General features: G+C 43.4%; 1 protein-coding gene across 2 annotated transcripts; it reads left to right on the top strand.

Annotated features, from left to right (window-relative positions):
• The first annotated feature begins 8,227 nt into the window (after positions 1–8,227).
• On the top strand, positions 8,228–17,564 carry PEX26 (peroxisomal biogenesis factor 26). Of its 2 annotated transcripts, none has more exons than XM_063134831.1 (5): positions 8,228–8,975; positions 10,229–10,369; positions 12,446–12,759; positions 14,125–14,271; positions 16,405–17,564. In XM_063134831.1, exons 1-5 carry the CDS (start codon positions 8,746–8,748, stop codon positions 16,506–16,508), a joined length of 936 nt encoding a protein of 311 aa, XP_062990901.1. In that variant the 5' UTR covers positions 8,228–8,745; the 3' UTR covers positions 16,509–17,564. The 2 variants fall into 2 exon arrangements, with proteins under 2 accessions (XP_062990901.1, XP_062990900.1); XM_063134830.1 differs by having other exon boundaries at positions 8,229–8,975; positions 14,122–14,271.
• The last annotated feature ends 5,895 nt before the right edge of the window (positions 17,565–23,459 follow it).

Below are 23,459 nucleotides of genomic sequence, written 5' to 3'. Positions count from 1 at the left end.
TGCACTGGGTGACGAGCGCTTTAAAAAAACACCAACACAATTATTGTTTAATACTCTATGCAATAACTGCCTAGCAAAGGGTTCAGATCTTCTTCCAATTACTGGTTCCCTCTTCTATTATTGCACCTGGCTACTCCAGTGCAAAAAGGATCAGGCAGAGATGCTAAATAAAACGTAGTTTCACAAAAGTTACCAGGAGTGAGGAATGCCTTCCAATCCATGCATGGCAAGATGAATGTCTTTTTTCTGCTTTAATAGGAATATAAAACAAGTAACTTGGAAATAACAAAAAGAAAACATATATTTGCTGTTCTAGACAACCCATGTACAACAACAACAAATAATAAAAGCTGCTTCCCCACAGCATCAGTCATTGGAACTCACTGCTGCAGTATCTGGAGATGGTTAACATTATAACTGGGTTAGAAAAAAAGCAAACCCAAATTAATTATCAGAAGAAAGAAATGCTAACTACTATCAATTAACGCAAATTATAACTGTCACGGAGGTGGTATACCTGTGTCCAGACTGTACCACTTCAGACTGCAGGGGAGGGAATCACATTACATTGGTCCTCCATGCACAATTCCCCCTTGCAAACAAAAACTAGATGTCAGGAAGAAGGGTTCTAGCCTATCCTTCTTTTCAATATGCCATTTTTTAAAAAAAAAATATGCAAGGATTTATTTATTTAAATCAGTCAGACGTATGAGCTCCCACCTGCAGTCTGAAGTGGTATAACCCCCAGACGAAAGTCTACCACCTCAGCAAGAACGAATCCTTGAATTAGGAGTAGGATTTTTTTTTCTATGGAAGGCCATATTTCCTCATGGGTAATCTGTCAGAGTTCACATGCTGGTAGTGGGTGTGGTCAGGACTAAGAGTGGGTGGAGCCAGACCCTGAAGTTGTCCAGGCCTCCTCTTTTACTACCTCTGTTTTGGATACCCCATTTTCTATAACTCCCTACTCAGCAGGCTGCCAGGGAAGGGACAAAGGTCTGAACTAATGGCTTGCAGAGAAATGTTTAAATCAGGCCAAGGGCTCTTGGTATAAAATGGATGTTACTGAAACAGACTGTTCAATTATATTAGATTTGTTTTGAAATCATAACTACAAGCTCATAACTTTTATGAATTGTTCATATTTCAGGAGCTCTGTGTTAACAAGTAGAAAACATATCATGGGCAGAGTTTTTCCTTATTTTTATTTTTTTGTAAAGGCGGAAATTGTGTGCCCAAACAAACTTCATTTTGCCTTCAGTCTCAAAAATATGTGGTTTTAGGGTGTGGGGGGGAGGAAAAGGAGAGAACATGGAGACCATAAAAACAATGATGAATGTATCATCATTACACATTATATTTCTTTTAAGAACATTTCCTTATTAGGTTTTGAAAGCTTACCTGCTATCGCCTTCATGAATGACACATTTCAGACTGAGGATGCAATCCTGTGCACATTGAACACAGTGGGTCTTACTTCTGAGTAGCTATACAAAGGGCATTCTTATTGCCACTGGTGGAATCCACCTAGCTCCAAATTTTCAAAACAAGTCACACAGACTTCATATCTGTTGCTTTGGTTCTAATACTAGTTGATCTTGATTCAAAATAAAAAGTTGGCTTGCTGCTATGTGTGAACATGTGGGTGTGCCCATAGTGATAGTCACCTACTCTTAATTCAAATAAGCCTCTAATATCAAATTACTATTGTGCGTACAACTATGGAAATTGAAGGCAAGAGGCTAGTCCTGCACGGTTCAACACTGCACCCTGTAGGATACAAGAGGAAAGTACAAAAATGCTCCATGGCACATTTCTTGTAGGAGAGCAAGGCTATTCTGTTGCGATGTGCACACTATCCCATTGATTTTAGTGGAAAAGTTACATATGTGCATAGCTCTCTATTTTTATTTTATTTTAGTTCTCTCCTGCTGTATTTTAAACCTTTGCACTGCTGCTAGGTTCTATTTGGCTATTATTTTTAGTTATTATAGTGGAGTTTTAAACTTTCATATGGTATGTTACCATCTTGTATTCTATGGTTTTAATTGTTGTGAACAGCCTAGAGAGCTTCAGCTATTGTGCATTATAAAATGTAACAAGCAAATAAGAAGGCCTTAAACTGGCTGGAATTGCACCATTCTTTACTATGTTTCACCATGCAGCTTTCTCATGAAGAAAAAAGAAAAGAAAAAGATAAGGTAGTGCCTTTAATTGAATCAACTTGTCTTTAACGTGTGGAATAACAGCTTGTAAATCACACAGAGTTTAGCATAGGTTGATCACAATTGAAAACTTTAGCACCCAGCTTTCTCCCACTGCAACCTATAGGTTTTAAAATGCATAATTATGGCTGGTCCTAAAATTGTGCACCTCTATTATACACGTTAGCACCAATGTTGTAGTCTTTTCAGGTTAAGACTTTCCCAAGTTAAGACTTTCCTCTACTCCCAGCAAGTTTAAAACTTTCCTCTACTCCTGGGCATTTGATAGTGTATGATGGGGCTTTTAATCAGGACCTAGTATCTTCTTTTAACTGTTCTTTGACCTCTTTTAATTGTTTTTAAAAATTATATGCTAAAGATTTTATGTGATGTTTTTATTATGTTATATTTATGGGTTGTAATTTTTGTGGACTGCCCAGAGAGTGTTGGCTATTATTGGATGATATAGATTATTTATTTATTTATTTATTACATTTTTATACCGCCCAATAGCTAAAGCTCTCTGGGCGGTTCACAAAAATTGAAATGAAATGTTTTACTCACAAGTAAGGATGGTTGAATTCGGTAGATTTTACTTCCAGATAAGTGGGTATAGGATTGCAGCTTAAATGTTGGAGGTATGCTATTTACTAAATGTAGGCTGAAATCACTTATTTGGGAGTAATCCCATTGACTGAACTCAGTGGGGCTTACTTCTGAGTAGATATGTATAGGTCTGGGCTTACTTCTGAGTAGATATGAATAGGTCCGCACTGTTAATGTCCAAGCACAGAGAATGATCCAAAAATAATAATAATAATAATTAAAAAATGAAGCATTTTTAAGTTGCACTGATTTCTTTGAGGGAGGTTTGCGGCCTGATGTTTACTTGAAAGTCTGTCTTGTCTCCCTAAATTCAGTGGGATGAACTGTGATAGCCTATGGTAAGTAAGACTCGCTGTATTAAGGTAGGATTTACTCCCAGGTAATTCTGCGCAAGATTGCACAACCTTAAACATTCTCTCTGGTGTCTCATTGAAATCTATGGTCTAGACTATGCCCTTTGCTGCCTAATCAGAGCTTAAATATGTGCCCACCTGATTGTTTTATCCTTCGTTCCTTAATGGCAGTCGCTGAGCTGAAAACCAGATGTAATTAATTTTAGGGGCTCTTCTGCTTCCTGCGGTTGTATTCCTTCTTCCTGAAATAACCACCCTCTTTTAAAATTCAGGCTAATTTCCAAAGCAACCAATCCTCAGTGCAATCGTCCTTTCTCCTCCCAATAAACTAACAGTCCCTGGCCACTTTCCCAGCAAAAGCCTGCTTGACTGTAGTGTTTGCAGATTGCAAACTTACCTCATTTTCTGCTCCTCCCCACTCTCTTCCTCTTCTTTATTCACAATAGGGGAGACAAGTTTAACAGTTCGTAACTGTCAACATTTAATCCTTCTCCATATTTGGGAATTAATGTTGTGCACAGGCTGGTATAACGCCGGCTTCTCTCATAGTGCATACTGGGAATTGTAGTTCTCAACAATAGGCCTTTTTTGCGTCTTTTGAAGCAGACGAACTACAATTGAGAGTGTATCTTTTAAAAAGAGTTTCGTTTCGCTCACCTCTCCTCCCCCACATATGTCTTCATATTTTAAATAATTCAAACAATCTGAAACATTTTAAAACACACACAATTAAACTATTGTGTTTCTATGTAGATGAGTTACAGTTCTGATCCCTCCAATATGACCTTGGAGGTTAGGGACTACCAACTCCCTTAGGAAAAACATGCTGCATTTGTTTCAGGGCCAGGGGCAGAGGGCGAGAAGGATGGGCATTTGCCAGGGTCCCAACACCAGCAGAAGGCCCGCCATCCTACTATTCCCACTTCAAGTATCCAAGAAGATCACATGCAGATTGCTAGGAGAATTTTTAGCTTGCATGTCTCACCACTTCCAGGTTTAGGGCGGTCACCTAGGATTACATGCACAAGCCCCCGCCCCACGCACCCCAGAATTCTGACACCAGAAACATGCTTGGGTAGAATGTTTGCAGAGATACTGTCAGCAATGGGATTTTTTGCAGGCTCCAAAATTACCTCATCTTCAACTCCTCCCCATTCTCTTTCCTGACTTCTATTACGCTTATTCAAGGTTGGTTCCCATATTTGGGGTTCAGAAAACATTTTCCCCCATCCAGATCAAACTGATTCATTGCCAGGTACCAGATATTGTATTGGATATCTTTTGTGTGTATACACCTTACTGAAATTCTCTTTTGGATGAAGGCACAGTCAATACTTTTATATTGTTGTTTTATATTGTGGCTTTAAGCTTCCATAGTTTATATTTTATGCTGTACCTTATGGTTTAAATTTTTGTGAACCGCCCAACGAACTTCAGCTATTGGGTGGTATAGAAATGAAATAATAAGTAAATATACAACTATATAAATATATAAGAGGAGGAGTTGCCTCCATGTCGCACATGGCTTGACTTGCTTGAATATTGTGGGGATATGTTGTTCTGCCCCCCATTCTTTCACACTTTGCTTGCTCTCTGGCTATGACACTGTGACTGAAGCCTACTAAGTAAATGGAAGCATGTTGGTCTGTGCTAATTCTCCAAGCAGAAAGTGGCACTGATGGGAGAAACTGTCTGTTGACCATGAAATGCAGCACTATTGTCTTCAGCAGCTTCCTAAGTGACATCCTTGACAGATGGCAACCATCTGTTTTCACAATACCAGCCATGTATCTCAATATCTCAGTAGCTAAAAAAAATGGGGTTTTATTGTAGCCCAGTTCAGCACCCTTAAGAAGCTGAAGAAGAAATCTCAACTAGCATTAATGAAAGCTTGTTGTTCCTTTCCCCCAATTTCAGTTAATGTAGTTTAAACAACTGTATCCTTATTCTTCCTATTCCATGCCATATGAAGTTTATTTGGACCGGGCCTGGAGTAACTCTCATATAATCCTGGCCAGGGCAAACGGTAGGCATAGCCGGGCAGTTGCCAAGGGCCCACACATCCCAGCAGAGGCCAACTTGCTCCGGTTCAGCCATGTAACCTTGTTCACCTCCCTCTCACTCTGACCCAGACAACGGTGGTGGTGGTGAGGAGGAGCAGCAGTAATTGCCCTTGCCTACGTGCTCACTGTCAAGCAAGCAAATAGTAGCATTGATTGATTCATTCATTTATTAGTTTATATCCTACATTTTTTCCGCCTTGAGGAACCCAAGGCAGCATACATAATCCCCCCTCTTTATTTTATCCTCACAACAACAACTCCATGAAGTAGGTTGGACTGAGAGTTGTGACTGACCCAAAATCACCCAGTGGGCTTCCATGGCCAAGTTGGGACTAGAACCTGGATCTCCTAACTCCCAGGCCAACACTCTAACCACTATACTACACTGACTCTCAATAATGAAAAAGAGGATCAGGAGCAATAGCAGTGAGTGATAATTGTGATGAAAAGACAAGCTCACTGAGGGAAGGGCCTGTTGAGGGTGTCTTACCCAAGGGCCCTCAGGAACCTTGAACCAGTACTGGTCTTGTCCATCCTGCCGTGTTTTGCATGGTTAGGGCCTTGATATAGGCTTTGATCCTATGATAAATTAGCATAAGAAAGTTAATGGAAGGAAAGTTGTCTGTCCTTTCTCATCTGTATTGTTCGAGAGCCTCACTTAGGATCCAGGTCAGGGCCTGAAACACCCTACAGAGGCACTTAGGCTGTTGTTATTCAAACACCAAGTAAATACTAATGTATTTTCCCAGGTTTTTGTTTAAATTCTGCTTATTGTTTATTACTTCTTTTTAATATGTTATTTTACTGTTAATTTCTTACTGTTTTTACATTTAATTCAGATTGTTTGTAGTTGCTGCTTTGTACACTATTTGTGGAGTAGCAATATTTAAAATGGAAAATTACTCAATCCAACAAATATGCATTATTTGAGCGACACCTTGTGACTAGATAAAGGAAATGCATCCCTTAACCAGCTTGATTCTTTTGTGACTTTTGGGGAAAGGCACAGATGGAAAAGAGGGTTCCAAATCAGATTTTGTTCCAATAAAAACCTTGTATATAAGGAACTTCTTACTTTCATATGTGTGACTGCTAGAATGATAAAAACATCTTCATGGGAAAAATGAATATCAGCATCCCTTACTGTAATAAACTCTGGTCTGTTACATGGATCGAAAAGCTAACAAAACAGATCAAGCAGTATAGATCCAAGTCATATGTTGATATTTTTTATGGAATCTAGTAATTTATTAACTATGCTAACAACAATCAGGACATGATTGCACCTTCATCAGCTCATAGAACATGCTGGAGAGAGACCTGTTAGGATAAGTCTTTGGAGAACGGGAAGTTTTGAAATATTTCCCTCTAGCTTTGTATATAAACAATTACAATCAGTGTACTGTGTCTCTTAATTAATTTGGATTTATTTTGATTGTGTCTACCAAGTGTATCTTGTGTTTGATCATTGCTTTATGTTGGATGTGATTGGATTTTACATCCTTTTGTAACATCCATTTGAATATTATATATAGATAGATCAATCTGGCACTATTGCACCCTGGCCTACATTGCTACCCATGAACTAAGCTAGCTCCTCTAGCTTGTGCACCTATGAACTACAGAAGGTGCTTCTCTGTCCATATAACCCAGTGGAACACCCCTTCCCACAATGCCTGGCTCTGAGGAAGGATCCCTTAGACCCAGGCATTTGGGCCTTGCTGGCTTTTTGAATAGGGTGACCATATGAAAAGGAGGACAGGGCTCCTGTCTCTTTAACAGTTGCATAGAAAAGGGAATTTCAGCAGGTGTCATTTGTATATATGGAGAACCTGGTGAAATTCCCTCTTCATCACAACAGTTAAAGGCGTAGGAGCTATACTAGAGTGACCAGATTTAAGAGAGGGTTGGGCATCTGCAGCTTTAACTGTGGTGATGAAGAGGGAATTTCACCAGGTTCCCCATATATACAAATGACACCTGCTGAAATTCCTTTTTCAATACAACTGTTAAAAGATACAGGAGCCTTGTCCTCCTCTTCATATGGTCACCCTAATTTAGCTCAAAATGCTTAAACTTGTTGTCCAAAAATCAACAGCTTCTAAGGGTAGCACATTTGAGGGGTGGCATTTTAGCTGTCAGAAACAGCTACCTGATAAGATCTACTTGTACAACATATTGTTCTGTACTATTTCAGGACTAGGGAAAGTAAATATGGTGCCATTTCTTTAGGGCCAAACAACAATGTACATAAACTTTGTGAAATCTGGTTCCTGATTTAGAAGTGTCTTTCCAAGCTGATGCATGGGGACACTGTGTGTACAAACGTAATTTGGGGCATCTGCCCACAAGGGAACATACAGAACAGCCTCCTGGTGCTCTGGACATATGATCTGGGATGTTACAAATGCTATTTTAGGGGTGTGCCACTCCTGAAATTTCAGGTCTTTATTTGTATTTTGTTTCCAGTGTGAGGCGGGGGCAACTCCTTAGGGATGCCTTGGCAGAAAAGGACTTTTGGACAGGGCACCAGCATTATCAGAGCTCATTGAGCAGCTAGACTTAACCCAGTGCCCTGGACGCTAACTCCCATAATCCCCAGCAGCATGGAGGGCACCAAATTGGGGAAGGCTGCGATTATGAGACGTCGAGATAAAAGAATCCTCTGGAGGCGTGGACATATAATTTCAGGAGACCAAAGCTATTTTGGCTGGTCCACATCTCAGGCTGTATCTTTGAATCACATAAAGGACTGGGAACTAACTTCAGCGCCGTTCAGTATGCGGACACAAATCCTGCTACTGCAACATAAATTCTACACCCCGCGCTTCTTCCTGTTCACGTTGCTCCCCATGACTGGCTGCTTTCTGGTTGTTGTAGTCCGGACATCCTCAGTCAGCCTTTGCCAGTGACTTCTCTTCGATCTGGCATTCAAAACTACAGTTCCCAAAATGCTTTGTTGTAGAGAGCATATGCGCATGCGAGGGAAGCAAGGAAGACGTTTCTTCTGCTGCTGGCCGGGTAGTCTAAATTGGGGGTTTATCGCGACGTTGATGCTGTAAACTGTACAGGGAGATGGTCTTCGACGTTCTAGAAAGGAAGCTGCTTCTGCATTGTGCTATAGGATATAGGGCCCCATATGCTGCAAACACCTCCCCACCGCTAGCTATTCTTGGTGGAAAGACTGCAGTTCTCCAGCTTGACATAATTGCTTAGGTCTTTCTTCCTGGATACTGAAGGATGGTGCAAACCAAGAAAACGTTTTGACTTCCATGCTAGGTTTTTTCCTCCCTTCCCTCTTCCTTTCTTGCTGGTGCCTGCTTGCAAAGCTGCAAGGGCCTGCCTCTGAAGGAATAGGGAAGGGATGAGTAGGTGAGCAAGAGCAAACAGACCCAATGCCCAAGCTGGTGAGTATAACTGTTGCGTACTGACTCTGCAATTGGGCAAGGGACTGGATCGTTCACGGGCCTGTCGCATAGCTGAGTCGGAGTGTTTTAATTCTGGGATTGCCACTTAGCGATGATGAGGAAGGATTGGTCTATGGCGTTCGCTGGAGCCGGCGGGGCAGGGAGCCTTCTACGAAGCAGTGAGCCTGGGTCTCTGTCTCCGACGGCATCCCAAGCGGCTTCTTTACTGGAGGAAGCGGCTGATCTACTAGTGATGCACAGGGACTTTGCTGCTGCCTTGGACAGGTGTGAGAAGGGCTGTGAGAGCCTCGTGGGAGACCCTGAGACTGAAGACTCCAACTGGTATGTGCTGAATTTAACTGGGAAGGAGGAAGGATGAGAACTGGGAACAGCCTGTATTGTTGTTTTTCCTTTAAAGCCAGGTTGGTAAACCTGTAGTTATCATAGAATCATAGAATAGCAGAGTTGGAAGGGGCCTACAAGGCCATCCAGTCCAACCCCCAGCTCAATGCAGGAATCCACCCTAAAGCATCCCTGACAGATGCAGTTCTCCAGATATGTTGGGTTACAACTCTCTTCAGCTCTGAACATTGGCCCATCAGCTGGGGCTGATGGGAACTGGAGTCACGACAACTGCAAGGCCATTCTGGTACTTGCTGGCATAAGCGGCAGAAGAGGGAGGGCTGAAGCCTGTGTCTCAGAGACAAGGCAATAAGAAAATCCCTGCTGGATCTGACCAAGGGTCCATCTAGTCCAGAACTTTGTTCACACAGTGGCCAACCAGCTGCTCATGGGAAACCCAAAAGTAGGACATGAGAACAACAGCACCCTCCCAACCCTAGGATATATTTGTACTGCAAATAGTAACCATTTTTAATTGTCCTGGCTTTTAATTCTCTCTCGCACACACACATTCTCTCTCTCTCTCTCTCTCTCTCTCTCTCTCTCACACACACACACACACACACACACACACTGCTTTCACATATAATGCTAACCCATGTTTTATGTTAACCATGGTTTGTTGCTTTAGCCGTAAATCGTCTTGCAGACGAGAAAACAAAGTGCAAATTGTTTCCCTAATTCGGGTTTGTTTCTCTCCTGCTCATTTTGCCAGATTTCAGAATGGTTTTGTTTTCAGGCTGCTCTTGCTGGGCACCTCTGTTTCAGGGCAGATAGCAGCACCAGCTAGTCAGGGATAAGCCACAGTTCTGAGTTGAGATATCACAAGAAATAATAGTTTAAACAAGACAGACTTTCTAAACCAGCAACAGACTATGGTTTCTACGTTTTTATTTATACTTGGTTTTCAGGGATCAGTTGAGATACAACGACAAGCTAGATCACAACCAACCACTCCATGGCTTAGCATTATATATGAACTAGGCTTAATACATGCCAAGCTCTGAATTTCAGGGCCCTTGCAGTACTGAAATAAAACTTTATATCAGCAGGTCTGTGAGCTGTAAACAGAAAATATCAATTTAGCGTGTAGTTGTGGGGTAGAGGGTGGAGTTCTTCATGATTGGGATATTGCTTGCAGGAGTGTGGTTCCTCACACGGCTCTTGTCTTTTGTGTCTCTTTGCTCAACCAGCTCTGAAGAACTGAAGTGCTCCTTGTGCATTGTGGGTATCCAGGCCCTGGCAGAGATGAATAGATGGAGAGAAGTTCTCCCTTGGATCCTTCAATACTACCATGATCCTGAATGCTGGCCTCCCAAAATTCTGGAGCTGTGGTGGGTTCCCCTCTTATCTCTGTGCTTAGTAAAACTGTTTCTAGTTTGTAGAACTCCAGCCTGCAGATGGGGCTGTGGTGCACATGACTGACTGAATTCTATACGAAAAAATGCCCTCCACATAGAAAGCTAGATATCAGGGAGAATGGTTATACCTTAGCCTTCTGCTGGATTCTAGTTCTCTATGTGCAGGGATTTGTGTTCTGGATGGAAATGTATTCAGTCATATGATTACACCCTCTCCATTACCATTTGCAGTCTGAAGTGGTGCAATCCAGCATCAGTTTACTACTTCAGTGTAAATTAGATCTGTGTCTTACAGAGGAATGTTGCTTAAATAATGGGTGAGTTGAATTTAGTCTTGCATGGTCTATTGGACATATTTTAAATGGAAAGTTGAGGTAAAAAGTAATAACAGAATATTATTTACTAGAATCCCCATGGTCCACCAAAGTGTATTAAATTTCTAAAGCTATAGTGCATATTTGAGATCACTTAACAGTTGAGACACAACTATTATTTCTTTGATTTATATCTCACCTTTCCACCAAAAAATAGCATTCAAGGCATCTAACCATAATAAGACCAAAATTAAAACAAAAACTTAATTGAAACAATATAAAAAGTAATCATAAACCCTTCTGTAGCAGACCAGCTAAATTTGTATAAAGTGACCCTGCATTTGCACTCTTGCTTAAGAACATTATCATCATCAATAATGATGATGATAATGATGGTGATAATAGCAGCTACATTTGTATCCCATCTTTCCTCCAAGAAGCTGAAGGTAATATATAGTTCTCCACCCTCACACCCCTTTTATTCTCACATCTCTGAGGTAGTTTAGGGTGGGAGTAGTCATGTTCGGATGACACTTTAGGTAATGGAGGGGGGAATAGGAAACTCACAGTACGTTATGCTGCCGGTACTCCCCAGATGACATGTTGTCCCACCCCCTGTTGAGCAGCTGAAACTCCTGTCGTCCTTCCGGCCGGCCATTGCTCCGCCCTCCCTTCTCCCAGGGCTATCCCATCAGCCATTACAAGTCCTGCCAGCTGTAGAGGAGCGGCTGGGACACTTTTGGCTGCTCCTGCCAGAGGACTCTATGGCTTCTGAAATAGCGCACTCAACACATAAAATTAAACAACGGATCCTGCCACACGACACAACAAGCAACGGGTCTCCAGATGAACAACACAGCGGCCTGTTGTTTTTCTCCATTGCTTAATTCGAGAAAATAGTGCACCGTCAGTTGTCCGCTTCCCACCAGACGACGTGATAAGCAACGCAATGGATGATTGACTAATTAATCAACTGTTGCTTAGCTTATTGTCTGAACCCAGCCAGTGAGTGATTAGGCCAAGGTCACACAGTGAATTTCATGGTGCCTTGCTGATTTGGTTTTTCTACCAAGTCTAGCATTCTTTGCAAGAATTCCAGCAACTAGCTGGTGTTAGATAGTTCTCCAAAACTGATTAGTGCATCATGGTCTGCCTTTTACATGTTCCTGGCTTAAATCACCTAGCTATATGTCTGTTACTTTTCAGGTGTGTAGTAGGAAACACAGGAAGCTGCCTTACACCAGGCCAGCCTGTTTGTCCATCTAAACCCGTATTGTTTGCTTTGACGGATTGAGTAGAATAGGAAGCCCTCTGCAATTAGTCCATTCAGACCTCTGGCAAAAGCAACCTGTCCCTACCCCAGCAACCTGCTGAGGATGGAAGAGGGAGGGAGGGAGGGAGGGAGGGGTGCGGGCCACAGAGAACAGAGGGATGGCTCCACCCATGTTTGACTCTGGCCCTACCCAACACCAGGATGTGGCCTCCAACAAGGAAATGTGGCCCTCAACAGTGGAAAGTTTCCCCTCTCCAGCACTTAAGTTATACTGGCACTCTCTATGTCAAGTGCTTTGAGAATTTATTTATTTATTTATTTATTACATTTTTATACCGCCCAATAGCCGAAGCTCTCTGGGCGGTTCACAAAATGCATAGGAAATGTACTATGTCAATACAAACGTGTTCTTATGCAATAGTATTACAGTGTGGTTATTGTTGTTGTTGCGTTCCCCCTTAGTATCCTCTTGCATAGCAGAGTGGAAGAGCCTCACGTGATGCTAGAAGTTGGCGGTGACTGGTTACGTTCCCCAGCTAATTGGCACATGGCTAGTTATGGCCTGTTGGTCCAGCTTCATCTGTTCCATGTGCTGTTGCCGCTCGGGCACTTTGCAGAGGCCGAGGAGCTGCTCCGAGGCTGCAAAGCACTGAGCAAGGAGCAGCAGCTGGAGGCGCACGAGAGCATTAGAGAGAAGAAGCATCAGTGGTTGCAACAGGAAGAGGAGTGCCCAATACTCGAGGAACAGCCAGAGATGGTGTGGAAACAGCGACTGGGTAGGCTTTGTTTTGGGCCATCTTGCAGCTGAACCTATGGATGTCTGAGCATACCTATTCTTCAATGAAGCCTTTTGCGCACGTGCCTGTGTTGTAGAGTAGCTCCCATTTTTCTCCCTCTCTCATAATACTAGAACCCAAAGAGGTCATCCCATGAAGCTGACTGGTGGGAGATTCAGGACAGATAAAAGGAAGGACTTCTTCACACAGCACATAGTCAAACAATGGAATTTGCTACCACAAGACGTGATGGCCACCAGTTTGCATGCCTTTAAAAGGGGGTTAGACAAATTCCTGGAGGAGAAGATTATCAATGGCTACCAGTCCTGATGGCTCTATGCTACCATTAATATCAGAGGCAGTAAGCCTGCCTACACCAGTTTCTGGGGAACAAGGATAGGAGGGTGCTTTTGCACTCATGTCCTGCTTGTGGGTTTCCCACGGGCAGCTGCTTGACCACTGTGTGAACAGAATGCTGGACTAGATAGACCCTTGGTCTGATCCAGCAGGGCTCTTTTTATGTTCTCTGGGCAGCTTCTATTAGAGTCTGGCTGGTTTGCTCTGCTAGTCTTGATTTCTTGGCTGCCCCTGACCCATTATGAAAGGTTGTGCACACAGGCTGAAATTTCAGTTGGTGCAGTTGAACTTGATGAGGTTATCAAAAGGTCCAATCAGAAAGTATGATTGAGAGAGGCAAGCCACCTCCCACAGGCTCTTCTATGCCTTTGTATCACGCAAATTGGCTCTTGGTTTGCAAGCACGAAAAATTGGTTGGCTGGAGAGGTCACCGTATCAGTTTGTTGTAATAATGCAACAAAGGCTGCTGATGCACTTTAGACATTGCACAAATGTATGGTGGTATCAGCTTTTGTGGCTTAGAGCGATTTTTGTTAGATGTGTGATAAAGGTTTTGTGAACCTAAAGTCATGTCCGTAACAAGTCAGCTTTATGTTGCAAAGTCTATCACTTGGATTATCCACAAGAAATTAGTGAGGCTGTGCAGTCCTTCTATGACAACCTCTTTGGGCCTGTTCAGATGACACACTAAGCCATGGTTAGCCTGCTAACCCTTTTGCAGCAAATGGTTAGTGAGCGTGTTTAAACCATGGTTATGTAACCACCATGGTTAGGGATGGTTCACACGACATGCTAAACTATAGTGTTTTGCTTAAAATACTTAACCACCATGGCTTAGCGTGCCATCTGAACAAGGTCACTGTCTGGAAGCCCTCTAAGAAAAAAGTGATAATTCCACAGATCCTGTCAGGAAAGAACTTTAAAAGCCACCTTTGAGAGAAAGATCTCTTTTGAATGATAATCGCCTCTCTGCTTTCCCTGGTGCAACTTTGCTCTCTTGTACAGCAGGTTCGGTGTCCCAAAAGGTGTTGACGATATTGGCACAGCTGGGCAGAGTGCTGGGATCCTTAGCAGGCCAGTTTTGCTCCATCTCCTACAAAAAGTCACTCTTGGCTGCTTTCATGTTGTGTGTCATTGTAGTGCGACTTGACCCAGGTGAGAGAGACAGAGGCACTCATATATTACTGCCTATAACTTCTGACTTATAGAGTACTAGAAATTAGGGACTTGGAAGGTGGGATGTGGTAACTTGAAAGGGGGACGTCTTAAGTGTTTCGCCGAGATATGGATTTCTGGAATGACTTGTAGAGCCCTGTCCAGACTGCTGGTGGTAAGGCTTTGAGTATCTGAGGCAGGACGGCAGAAGGGCCCCTACTGTTAGGGCCGGCCTTATCGTTAGACAAAGTGAGGCAGTTGCCTTTGGTGACAAATGCTGGGAGGCAGCAGCAAAGTGTTAGAGGAGAGAATTGTGTGCTGTGTGGGTTTCTCTACACCCCCTAAGCTAGTCTGCTGCCTTCAGGAGAATGCTGTCCCATAATTTGTTTTTAACTGTATATATTTATTGTTTTATCTGTATGCCGCTCTGAGATCTTAATGATATAGGGCGGGATCTAAATGTTTTAAATAAATAATAAATAAATAAATAAATAAATTTAGTGTTGAAGAAAGATGTTCAGTGTTGAAGAAAGGCTTTTCTACATGGAATGGCAGGGTGTGCCATTTTGTTCTTCGGCTCAGGCAGCAAAATGGCTTGGGCCAGCCCTGCCTACTGAAACTGAGGTCTTTCCATTTGCATCTAGGTTGATCCATACCTGGTTGTGTATCACTCCCTTACAGCAATATAGCAATTGGGATGTTCTTATCTATCCCAATGACTCCCTGCCACCATTCTCTTGGCTTGCTGAGACAACCAGCCCCCTGGCGCGCGCACACAAAATATCTACAGCTCACCCCTGAGCCAGATTGTCCCCTAAAATGTCTCAAAATGTGAACCATGGTACATAATCACCAGGATCATACGTGGAGTGCTTGCTGGATTGTACCACTTCAAACTGCAGGTGGGGATGGAGGCATGTTGAAATGTCATCCCATTTTATTCAATTAAATCAAGACTTCTCCAACCTGGTGCCCTCCAGATTTGTTGGATTACAACTCCCAGCCAGACTTGCCACACTGGCTGGGGATTATGGGAATTGTAGTCCAGCACAAATGGAAGCCCCCAGGTTGGGGAAAGTTTGATTAAACCCCATGCTTCAAAACCAGCTTCAAGCTTTCCAAACAGCAACAAAACCCATCAAATTCATTTGGTACAATGCAATACAGTCCATGACGCATAGAAAACCTTGCACACATGACTTGTTAGTTTATTCACATGGTGATTTTGTTTCTATGTCTTTTATTCGAATATGTGATGCCCTTCCTGGAATGATAGGGTCTGGTGCCACACATGATTCTGCTGAACATGTCATCTAGGGCTTTGAGGATGTTCTTCATTTGTTTTTTATTAGAAAATGTCCCAGCAATTCTTTACTTATCATTAGGGCCTAGATATTTCCCTATTGCTTTAAGTTTACCTGCCTGAACAGATCCACCTCGGTTGCTAGGTGAAGCTCCGGAATGTTTGCTTCAATGACAACCAAAAGAAAAGATTAGAGCATTCAAGAGGAACTTGACAATCCCAACCAAGTAGCTGTAAATAGGCCAAGTAGGTTAATGAATCTGGAAGAGTGGTGGTGCCGGTATCAATGGTAAGCATGGTTGGGTACTTGTCAAGGGCCCACGCCCCAGCAGTGGCCCACTGACAAGAGTCCCCTGGAGTTGCTCCTCCTCTTCCCCATTGCAATCTGCTTGTTCATCTGCCTCTTGCTCTGGCCCAGACAATAAAGGTGGTGTGAAGGAGGAGGAGATGCCATTGCCAACTCGCTCCCTGGCTCTCTGCCTGCCAAGCAAGTAAGTGGTGAGAAAGTGATGAGAAAGAGGATGAAGAGCAATAGCAGCTGGTGACAATGGCGGTGAGAACGTGGACTCATTGAGGAAGAGGTGCCACTGAGGTTGTCTTCCTCAAGTGCCCTCAAAAACTTGGAACTGACACTGGTGTTAGAAATGCCTTTTCGTATTGTGAAGGCAACCCAGCTGTGTCAGAGGTTTATTTTAGCAATGTCAGAACTTGGGGAGGATTTGTTTGTACTCGGAGGAGGAACATTTGACCAGTTTCATGAGTAACATCTGGTTTTGTGCTTGGTGTAGATAAAAAAATGAAATTAATCTTCTTCCATTTCTCTTTCCCAGCATCTCCCACATCCCTGCCCTTCCTGTACAGGCTACTCCAGCTTTTCCATCAAGCCCGATTGGCTATATTTCCTTCACACTCCAGGCCTCCAATTCAAGACTAGGTCTCTTTACTTTAGGATGACAGTATGATGCTCATTGGTGAACTTATTGAAAAGCCACCAAATGCTCACAAGCCAACCAAGGTGACCTTTCAGCTGTGGAGTTGGAGGACACAGCACTGCAAGAAGTTCTTTAAGGACTTTGGATATAGTCTGATAATTAATGCAACTGAAAAACCCCCATCAATGCGGATTTGTTTTCTCCTGTGTCCTTTGAGGAGTCAATATGGCATCACTTTCCTCCTGTGGGAATCAGCATGTGAAGCTGCGCTCCTAAAAATGCTTTTACTTGAATGGTGGCGCTTAGTTCCAAGTAAATGTTGGATTCGGAGGACTTCCTCTTTTGAGTCATTTTAATTTTGATGCAGCCCAGTCTCCCGAAAGAGACTGACATGGAGTGACTGTTGCCAACTCTATGGCCTCTCCCGATGTACAGATTCACTAGACAGTTTGGGTCGAGATTCCTTCCTTATTAGTAATCATGAGTGCTTTTGCTCGTGGGGACAGAACCAGTGCTTTGGGGTGTGTGTGTGTGAAAAGAACAGATCTTGGGGGCAGAATGCTTTTCTCTTTTGTTTTGGAAATGGAGCTGTCCCTATGCAGCAAGTGAAGCATAGGACTATTCACCATCCTTTCAGGTCTGCTGCCTTTAGAGTTGCTATCTTCCCTCCACCTGTCAGAGCTCCTGTGCCCGTAACATCTCTGTGCAGCGAGCAAACACTTCCAACAGCCAAACCATTCCCCAGCGTGGAGATGGAGTAATGGGTAAAGCCTTAGGACTGCTTTTTGCACACAGTGGTGGAAGGCACAGGATTTGTGCTGGGTAGGAAAATGAATAGCAACTAAGCCACCTTAAGAACGTGCAGACCTTTATCTGAAGAAGTGTTGCAATAATGCTATCAGCATGTTTGCTGGGTTTGTTGTTTTGTTTTTTAAAAAATGGCTTGGCAATATGGGAGGAGCTTACAAAAATTGTTATTTTTTTTAGACAGATATTTTAAAGCAATTGTCACTTGCCCCTGTTCAATGTATATTTAAGATAAAAGTTTCAAAAGTGAAGTCGAGTAACTTATATATCAAGTAAAATCCGTCTGTCATCCTTGCCAAGGAGGAGACAACAGAACAGTAGCAGAGTAGCTTTGAGGCATGGCTTCTGCTATGTCCTGCCCATACTGGTGGGATTACTACGGGAGTTCCACAATTGATAGAAAGCAGAAATTGTGTGGCTCCATAGTCCAAAACACCTGATCACTAGAAAAGCTTGATCACTAGGTATTTTTATAACTCTGAATTTTTAGAGTTGCTGCTAAAGGCTGATTGCTATGTGTGCATTTTAATTCTGTAGGCCTGATTTACACACACATTCTGTTCCCTTATTAATTCATTTGCTTTTTGTGAACCGCCCAGAGAGCTCCGGCTATTGGGCGGTATAGAAATGTAATAAATAAATAAATCCCAAGGCAGCTAAAAGTCACAAATCCAAAACATAATATCACACTAACAGAGGAAATATAAAGAAATAGAGAGCAGAGCAAAACAAGCAAACCCTACAACACCTAATAAAATAATAATAATAACAATAATAACAATAACAACAATAATAATTTCTTACCCGCCTCTCCATTTGGATTGAGGCAGGGATCAACAATAAATATAAATTACATAAAACTGAATAAAAAACATAGTATACATTGTTAAAATAGCCTAAAAACATCTTAAAATTCCACTGGATAGGCCTGCCGGAATAGATCAGTCTTTATAGCTTTCTTAAATGCTAAAAGACTGTTAAGCTGATGAGTCTCCTCCGGCAGGCCATTCCACAGTCTGGGAGCAGCAGAAGAGAAGGTCCTCTGGGTAATACTTGTCAGCCTAATTTTGGCAGACTGAAGTAGATTCTTCCCAGAGGACCTGTTTGTGCGGGGCGGATTGTATGAGGGAAGGCTATCCCGCAGGTAGGCTGAACCCAAACCATGAAGAGCTTTAATGGTAATAACAAACACTTTATACTTCGCCCGGAAACTAATTGGCAGCCAGTGAAGAGATTTTAAAACTGGTGTAATGTGGTCCCCACTAGGTGTACCGGTGACCAACATAATTTGCAATAGCAGAAAACAAAGTGCACCAAAACCCTGCCAGAAAATAAAGGTCTTAACAGAACAACAAAAAGCCAACAAAGAGGGGAGCAATTGGGAATCCCAAGGTGGAGAGTTCCACGGTCTGGGCACTGCAAACCAGAAGACCCTGTGCCATATTCCAGGTACCCAGACTTCTTGCTGGTTACAGGGCATGGAGCAAGGCCTCGGATGAAGAAATCAGTAGGTGGGCAAAGCTCAGGCAGAAAGCTCAACTGTTTAGCATTATAGTTAATAACCAGCCCTCTGAATTGAGCCTGGAAAAAGTGTGGTAGACAGTGCAGATTGAACAAAACTAGAATTATATGCTTCGAAAAGCAAGTCCTAGACAATAGTTTCATAGAGATGTTAAATAACATAGGAGACAAGTTGGAACCCTGTGTGATCCATAAGCCATTGGCCAAGGAACCAAACAGTAGGCCCCAAGCCACCTGGAATCTGCAAGCAAGGTAAGAATGGCACCACTGCAAAAAGGTCTCTCTCAGCCCCTTCCCAGAAGGACACAATGGTTGATGGTATTGAAACCCACTACAAGATCCAGCAGAACCAACAGGGCTTCAGGTCCCCCTGTCCAGCTCCCAATACAGGCCATCTGTTATGGCGACCAAGGCTGTGTCAGCCCCAAAACGGGGCCTAAAGCCAGACTGGAAAGGATCAAGATGATCAGTTCCCTCCAAGAAAGTCTGGAGTTGGGCCACCACCATCCACTTGAGCATCTTGCCCAACAAAATTATAAATCTGAAACCAGGTGGTAATTGTCTAGGATGGTGGCATGCAACTAGGGCTCCTTTAATGATTGTAACTACTGCTTTCAATGCAGATACTTCACACTCTTGTACAACCTTCACCACCCGACTGGCCAGCCCCTGGCTGGCTGGCTTAAGCAGTCAGGAAGAGCAAGGGTCAAAAGGGCAGGTGATTGGCATCAAAGCCTCTTGTTCATATTCTCTGGCTGAATAAGCTGAAACCTATCCATTGAAAAAGGATAAGTTGGAACCAAGTGCATATCCGTAGCGCCTTTTCCCTGGAGACAAAGCCTGAGTGGGTGCTAGTGACCTTGTCAGGTGCCTAAGTGCTTTCCAAACTGGTCACGGTGGGCTTCCCCTCCTTGGAACTGCTCTGTGACTGTTGACATGATGGTCGCGGAGACGTATGACTGCACCACTGGTATTGCAGAGCAGGATGTAAAATTGGTTCTAGATTTCAATTTGGCTGGAATTGTCAAAGTATTTCTCCCACTGATGCACACTCACTGTCTACCCATCCATTCCATAGCCCCCAGCTCTGCAGAAAAGCAAAATGCATGGGCTCTAGCAAGTCAGAGAGGGCATTTAGGAGTGGTCATGTCACCCATCAAGGCCATTTCCCCATTCCAGAGGTCATCCAGGGCTTTAACAGATAGAATAGCATGAATCTTTTCTCTCTTTTGCTTCTGTTATTGGAGTAGATTGCACAGCCAGATATAGGTCACTGGGTAGACAATATGGTAGAGTTCTGGGACGTATCTGGTTGTGCAGAAGTATAATATCCAGTCCCTAATAGATCCAAGAAAATCAAATGGACAAGTGTTGGCATGGTTTCCACCAGGCTGCAGGTGGGCATTCTTCCCAGTGTCAGGATGGCTGGTGTGGGGGCAGCCTCCTTGTACATAGAAAACCAACACAAGAAACATTCAGCCCAGCTTTCCTATCATGTAATTTGTTGTGTGCAAGGAAGACACCACCACCACCTGGGGGAAAACATTGGAAAATGCAACTCCCACCCGTGTCTTGAAGTGGTAGAGTCCAGGAAAAGGTTTACCACTCAAGAATAGATAGGGCCAAGAGGGAGAAGATTCCATCCTGTACACCTGGATCCTGCTGAGCCCACCTGCTGAGTGTTCAGTGATGTAAAGGGACAAGAGGAGGGGAGGGGAGGGGAGGTTACCAGGGGTGATTATGACCACCTTCCCCTGCACTGTGATGCTCAAGGGCACTCCCTAGGCATGGCATGCATGACTTGGGCTACTTAGAAGCAAGACAGCACTGAGAACATCAACATCTACAGCTGCTGTGGCAAATCAGGAAGAGGAGTGAACACCACTAGCGGCACCATGGTAAGGAGGGAAGGGGAGGTTCTCTCCTACAAGGAAGAAGCCCAGGTTCCAGGGCAGCTGAGTCACAGAAAGAAGATTTCATTTGCTACCAGTTCGGCTGTGGGCCTAGGCCAGCTTTCCCCAACCTGGTACCCTCCAGATGTTTTGGACTATATCCCCATCAGCCCCAGCCAGTATAGGCAAGGGTCATGAATCCTGGGACTTGTAGTCCAAAACATCTGGAGGGCACAAGGTTGGGGAAAGATGAGATCCTTGAGGGTTAAGGCAATTTGAGGGTCTAGAATGGATGGAGGATAGATAGAATGTGGAGGTGTAGAACAAGGCAGAATGCTGCAGCTGCCAGATGTTTGAAGAGTGGTATGAGGAACTGTGAAATAGGACCAATTCATAGAAATCTGGCTTTCACTTATAAATAAATTCATAAAGGAACAGTGGACCATAAACCTCAGACAGCTCAAACGTCATTCTGGAAAAGTTTAATGAAATAGGGGAAGACAGAGGCTAATAAGGACTAAACTGGCCACACCGTCTAAAACAAAGACAAATATGGGACCGTAGCTTGAATTTGTTTGCATTGTTGATCATAAAATGTTGGATGTTAATGATATTGTATTATTAATCGTATGTCAATAAAAGCTTTTTTTAAAAGCCAGCGACTACATGACTGGCCAGAGAACAAATGGAATCCAGATATCCTTACATTTAGCCTCAGAAGGCCCTATTCACAAGCCTCCTGGATTGTGGAGCGAGAAACACATGAGAAAAACATGTTGGGGGGGGGGGGGAACTTGGGGTGGGGAAATAAATACACTCCAAGCTTGTATGCCAGAAATGGTATGGGTGGGGTGGGGTGGGGTGGGATAAAGGCATTCCCTGGATGGTGTCATAAGTGAATACAAAACTGCAAAAATATAAACAAGCCACTTTAAGATGCTTGAATTAAAGTTATTTAAATGGAACGAAATCTTATTAATAACTTTGGGAGGGAAGGGAAAAACATAAATGCCCATCGACTTGTTCGTGTGCCAGAAAAATAAATATACACTCATGGCTTGTTGGAGCAAAATGACTGCTGTGACAGAGGGAAGTAGAGAAATTCTGCTGCTCTCTTTCATTGGCCAGTATATGTGTGTGTGAGAGAGGAAGGCAGCTGGACACAGCGTTCAGTAGGCAAAGGAGTTGGGTTCTCATGTTGCTACAATCTTGGCTGGCCCCCAGTCTGCCGTGAGTCAGCTATGTGCATCCAGGCCCATGTGCAGGATTCAGCTTTTGCAGTACAACTGTGAGTGCTTCGGAAAGCAATATCCTGGGTGATGTGGCTAAAGTGGAACCCAGCACATTACAGTGGCTGTGCATAACTGGCTTACCATGCGCAGGCAGGCAACAACGCTGGTTGTTTTGTGTGCGCTATACACCCTTTCAGGGGTTCCTGACAAACTAGTGCCTCTGATTGCTGAGAGATTCAAGTTCCCTTTCATCTCCTAATTCTTGACTTTAAGTTATCTGTAAGTAGAGTTAACAAGGTGCTTCCAGAAGAAGCTTTATGGTCCCATTACTTTCCTTCATTCACAGTTTTTTTGTGGCTCCAGGCAGTGTTGTCGTCATGTCATAACCCTCCCATATTTTCCCACTGCTTCTTCCCTTTTTTTCTTATCACAGATAACCATTAAAATACAAAAGATTGAATAGCTGTACAATGCCTTCTCGTTGGAAACACTAGAAACCTTCTGCTTGGAAGCGCCCTCAGTGTGGTTGCTCAGGGCTGTTCACATAACACGCTAACCCACACTCAGTGGTTGAATGTGGGTGGTTTTGAACCATGAGTTGTTTGCTGAACTGTAGATTAATGTGTTGCCTGAATGCAGCACATTTCCCACAAGGTGGGCTATTTTGTTGTCTGAATGCAGTCAAGGTGGCTTGTTAACCATGCAGTGTGGCTTGTTATGGGCTTGTTATGGGTTTCCCTAGACATCTGATTGGGAGCTGGAATCTGTTGGAAGTGTTAACTGCTGTGAACACCATCTTATGTTCAGCCTGTGCATATATAGCCATTTATTTATTTATAATATTTTTACCCCATTGCTCAGCCAAATAAACCTCCTAGATTGACTCATATAGATAATGTGACCATCTGGAAAGGAGAACAAGGCCCCTGTACCTTTAACAGTTGCATAGAAAAGGGAATTTCAGGAGGTGTAGTTGGTATGCCTCACGTGGCGCAGAGTGGTAAGCAACAGTTACTGCAGCTGAAACTCTCCCCATGGCCTGAGTTCGATCCCAGCGGAAGCTGATTCTCAGGCAGCCAGCTCAGGTCGACTCAGCCTTCCATCCTTCTGAGGTTGGTAAAATGTGAGTACCCAGGAAAGGTAACTGCGACTGGGGAAGGCAATGGCAAACCACCCTGCTACAAAGTCTGCCAAGAAAACATCAACAAAAGCAGGCGTCCCTCTAGGAGTCAGCAATAACTCAAGTGCTTGTACGAGAGGTTCCTTTCCTTTTCCATTGGTATGCATGCAGCACCTGGTGAAATCCCCTCTTTATAAAATGCCTTCTTCACTGACTTATTTTTAAGGAAGCTAAATCCTGCTTAAGCACTGGAGCCCTTGAAACATGTCACTGATCGGAAGTGGGATGCAGAGGCATAGCAAAATATTTAGACGGTGCAGGAATTAATGCAACCGTCCAACAGGCACCAAATAATATGTGTCTTCTGACTTTACCCTACTC

The sequence above is a fragment of the Elgaria multicarinata genome, chromosome 9, assembly GCF_023053635.1.
Source record: "Elgaria multicarinata webbii isolate HBS135686 ecotype San Diego chromosome 9, rElgMul1.1.pri, whole genome shotgun sequence".
Classification (NCBI taxonomy): Eukaryota; Metazoa; Chordata; class Lepidosauria; order Squamata; family Anguidae; genus Elgaria; species Elgaria multicarinata.
This window is presented reverse-complemented; position numbering and strand designations above follow the sequence as displayed.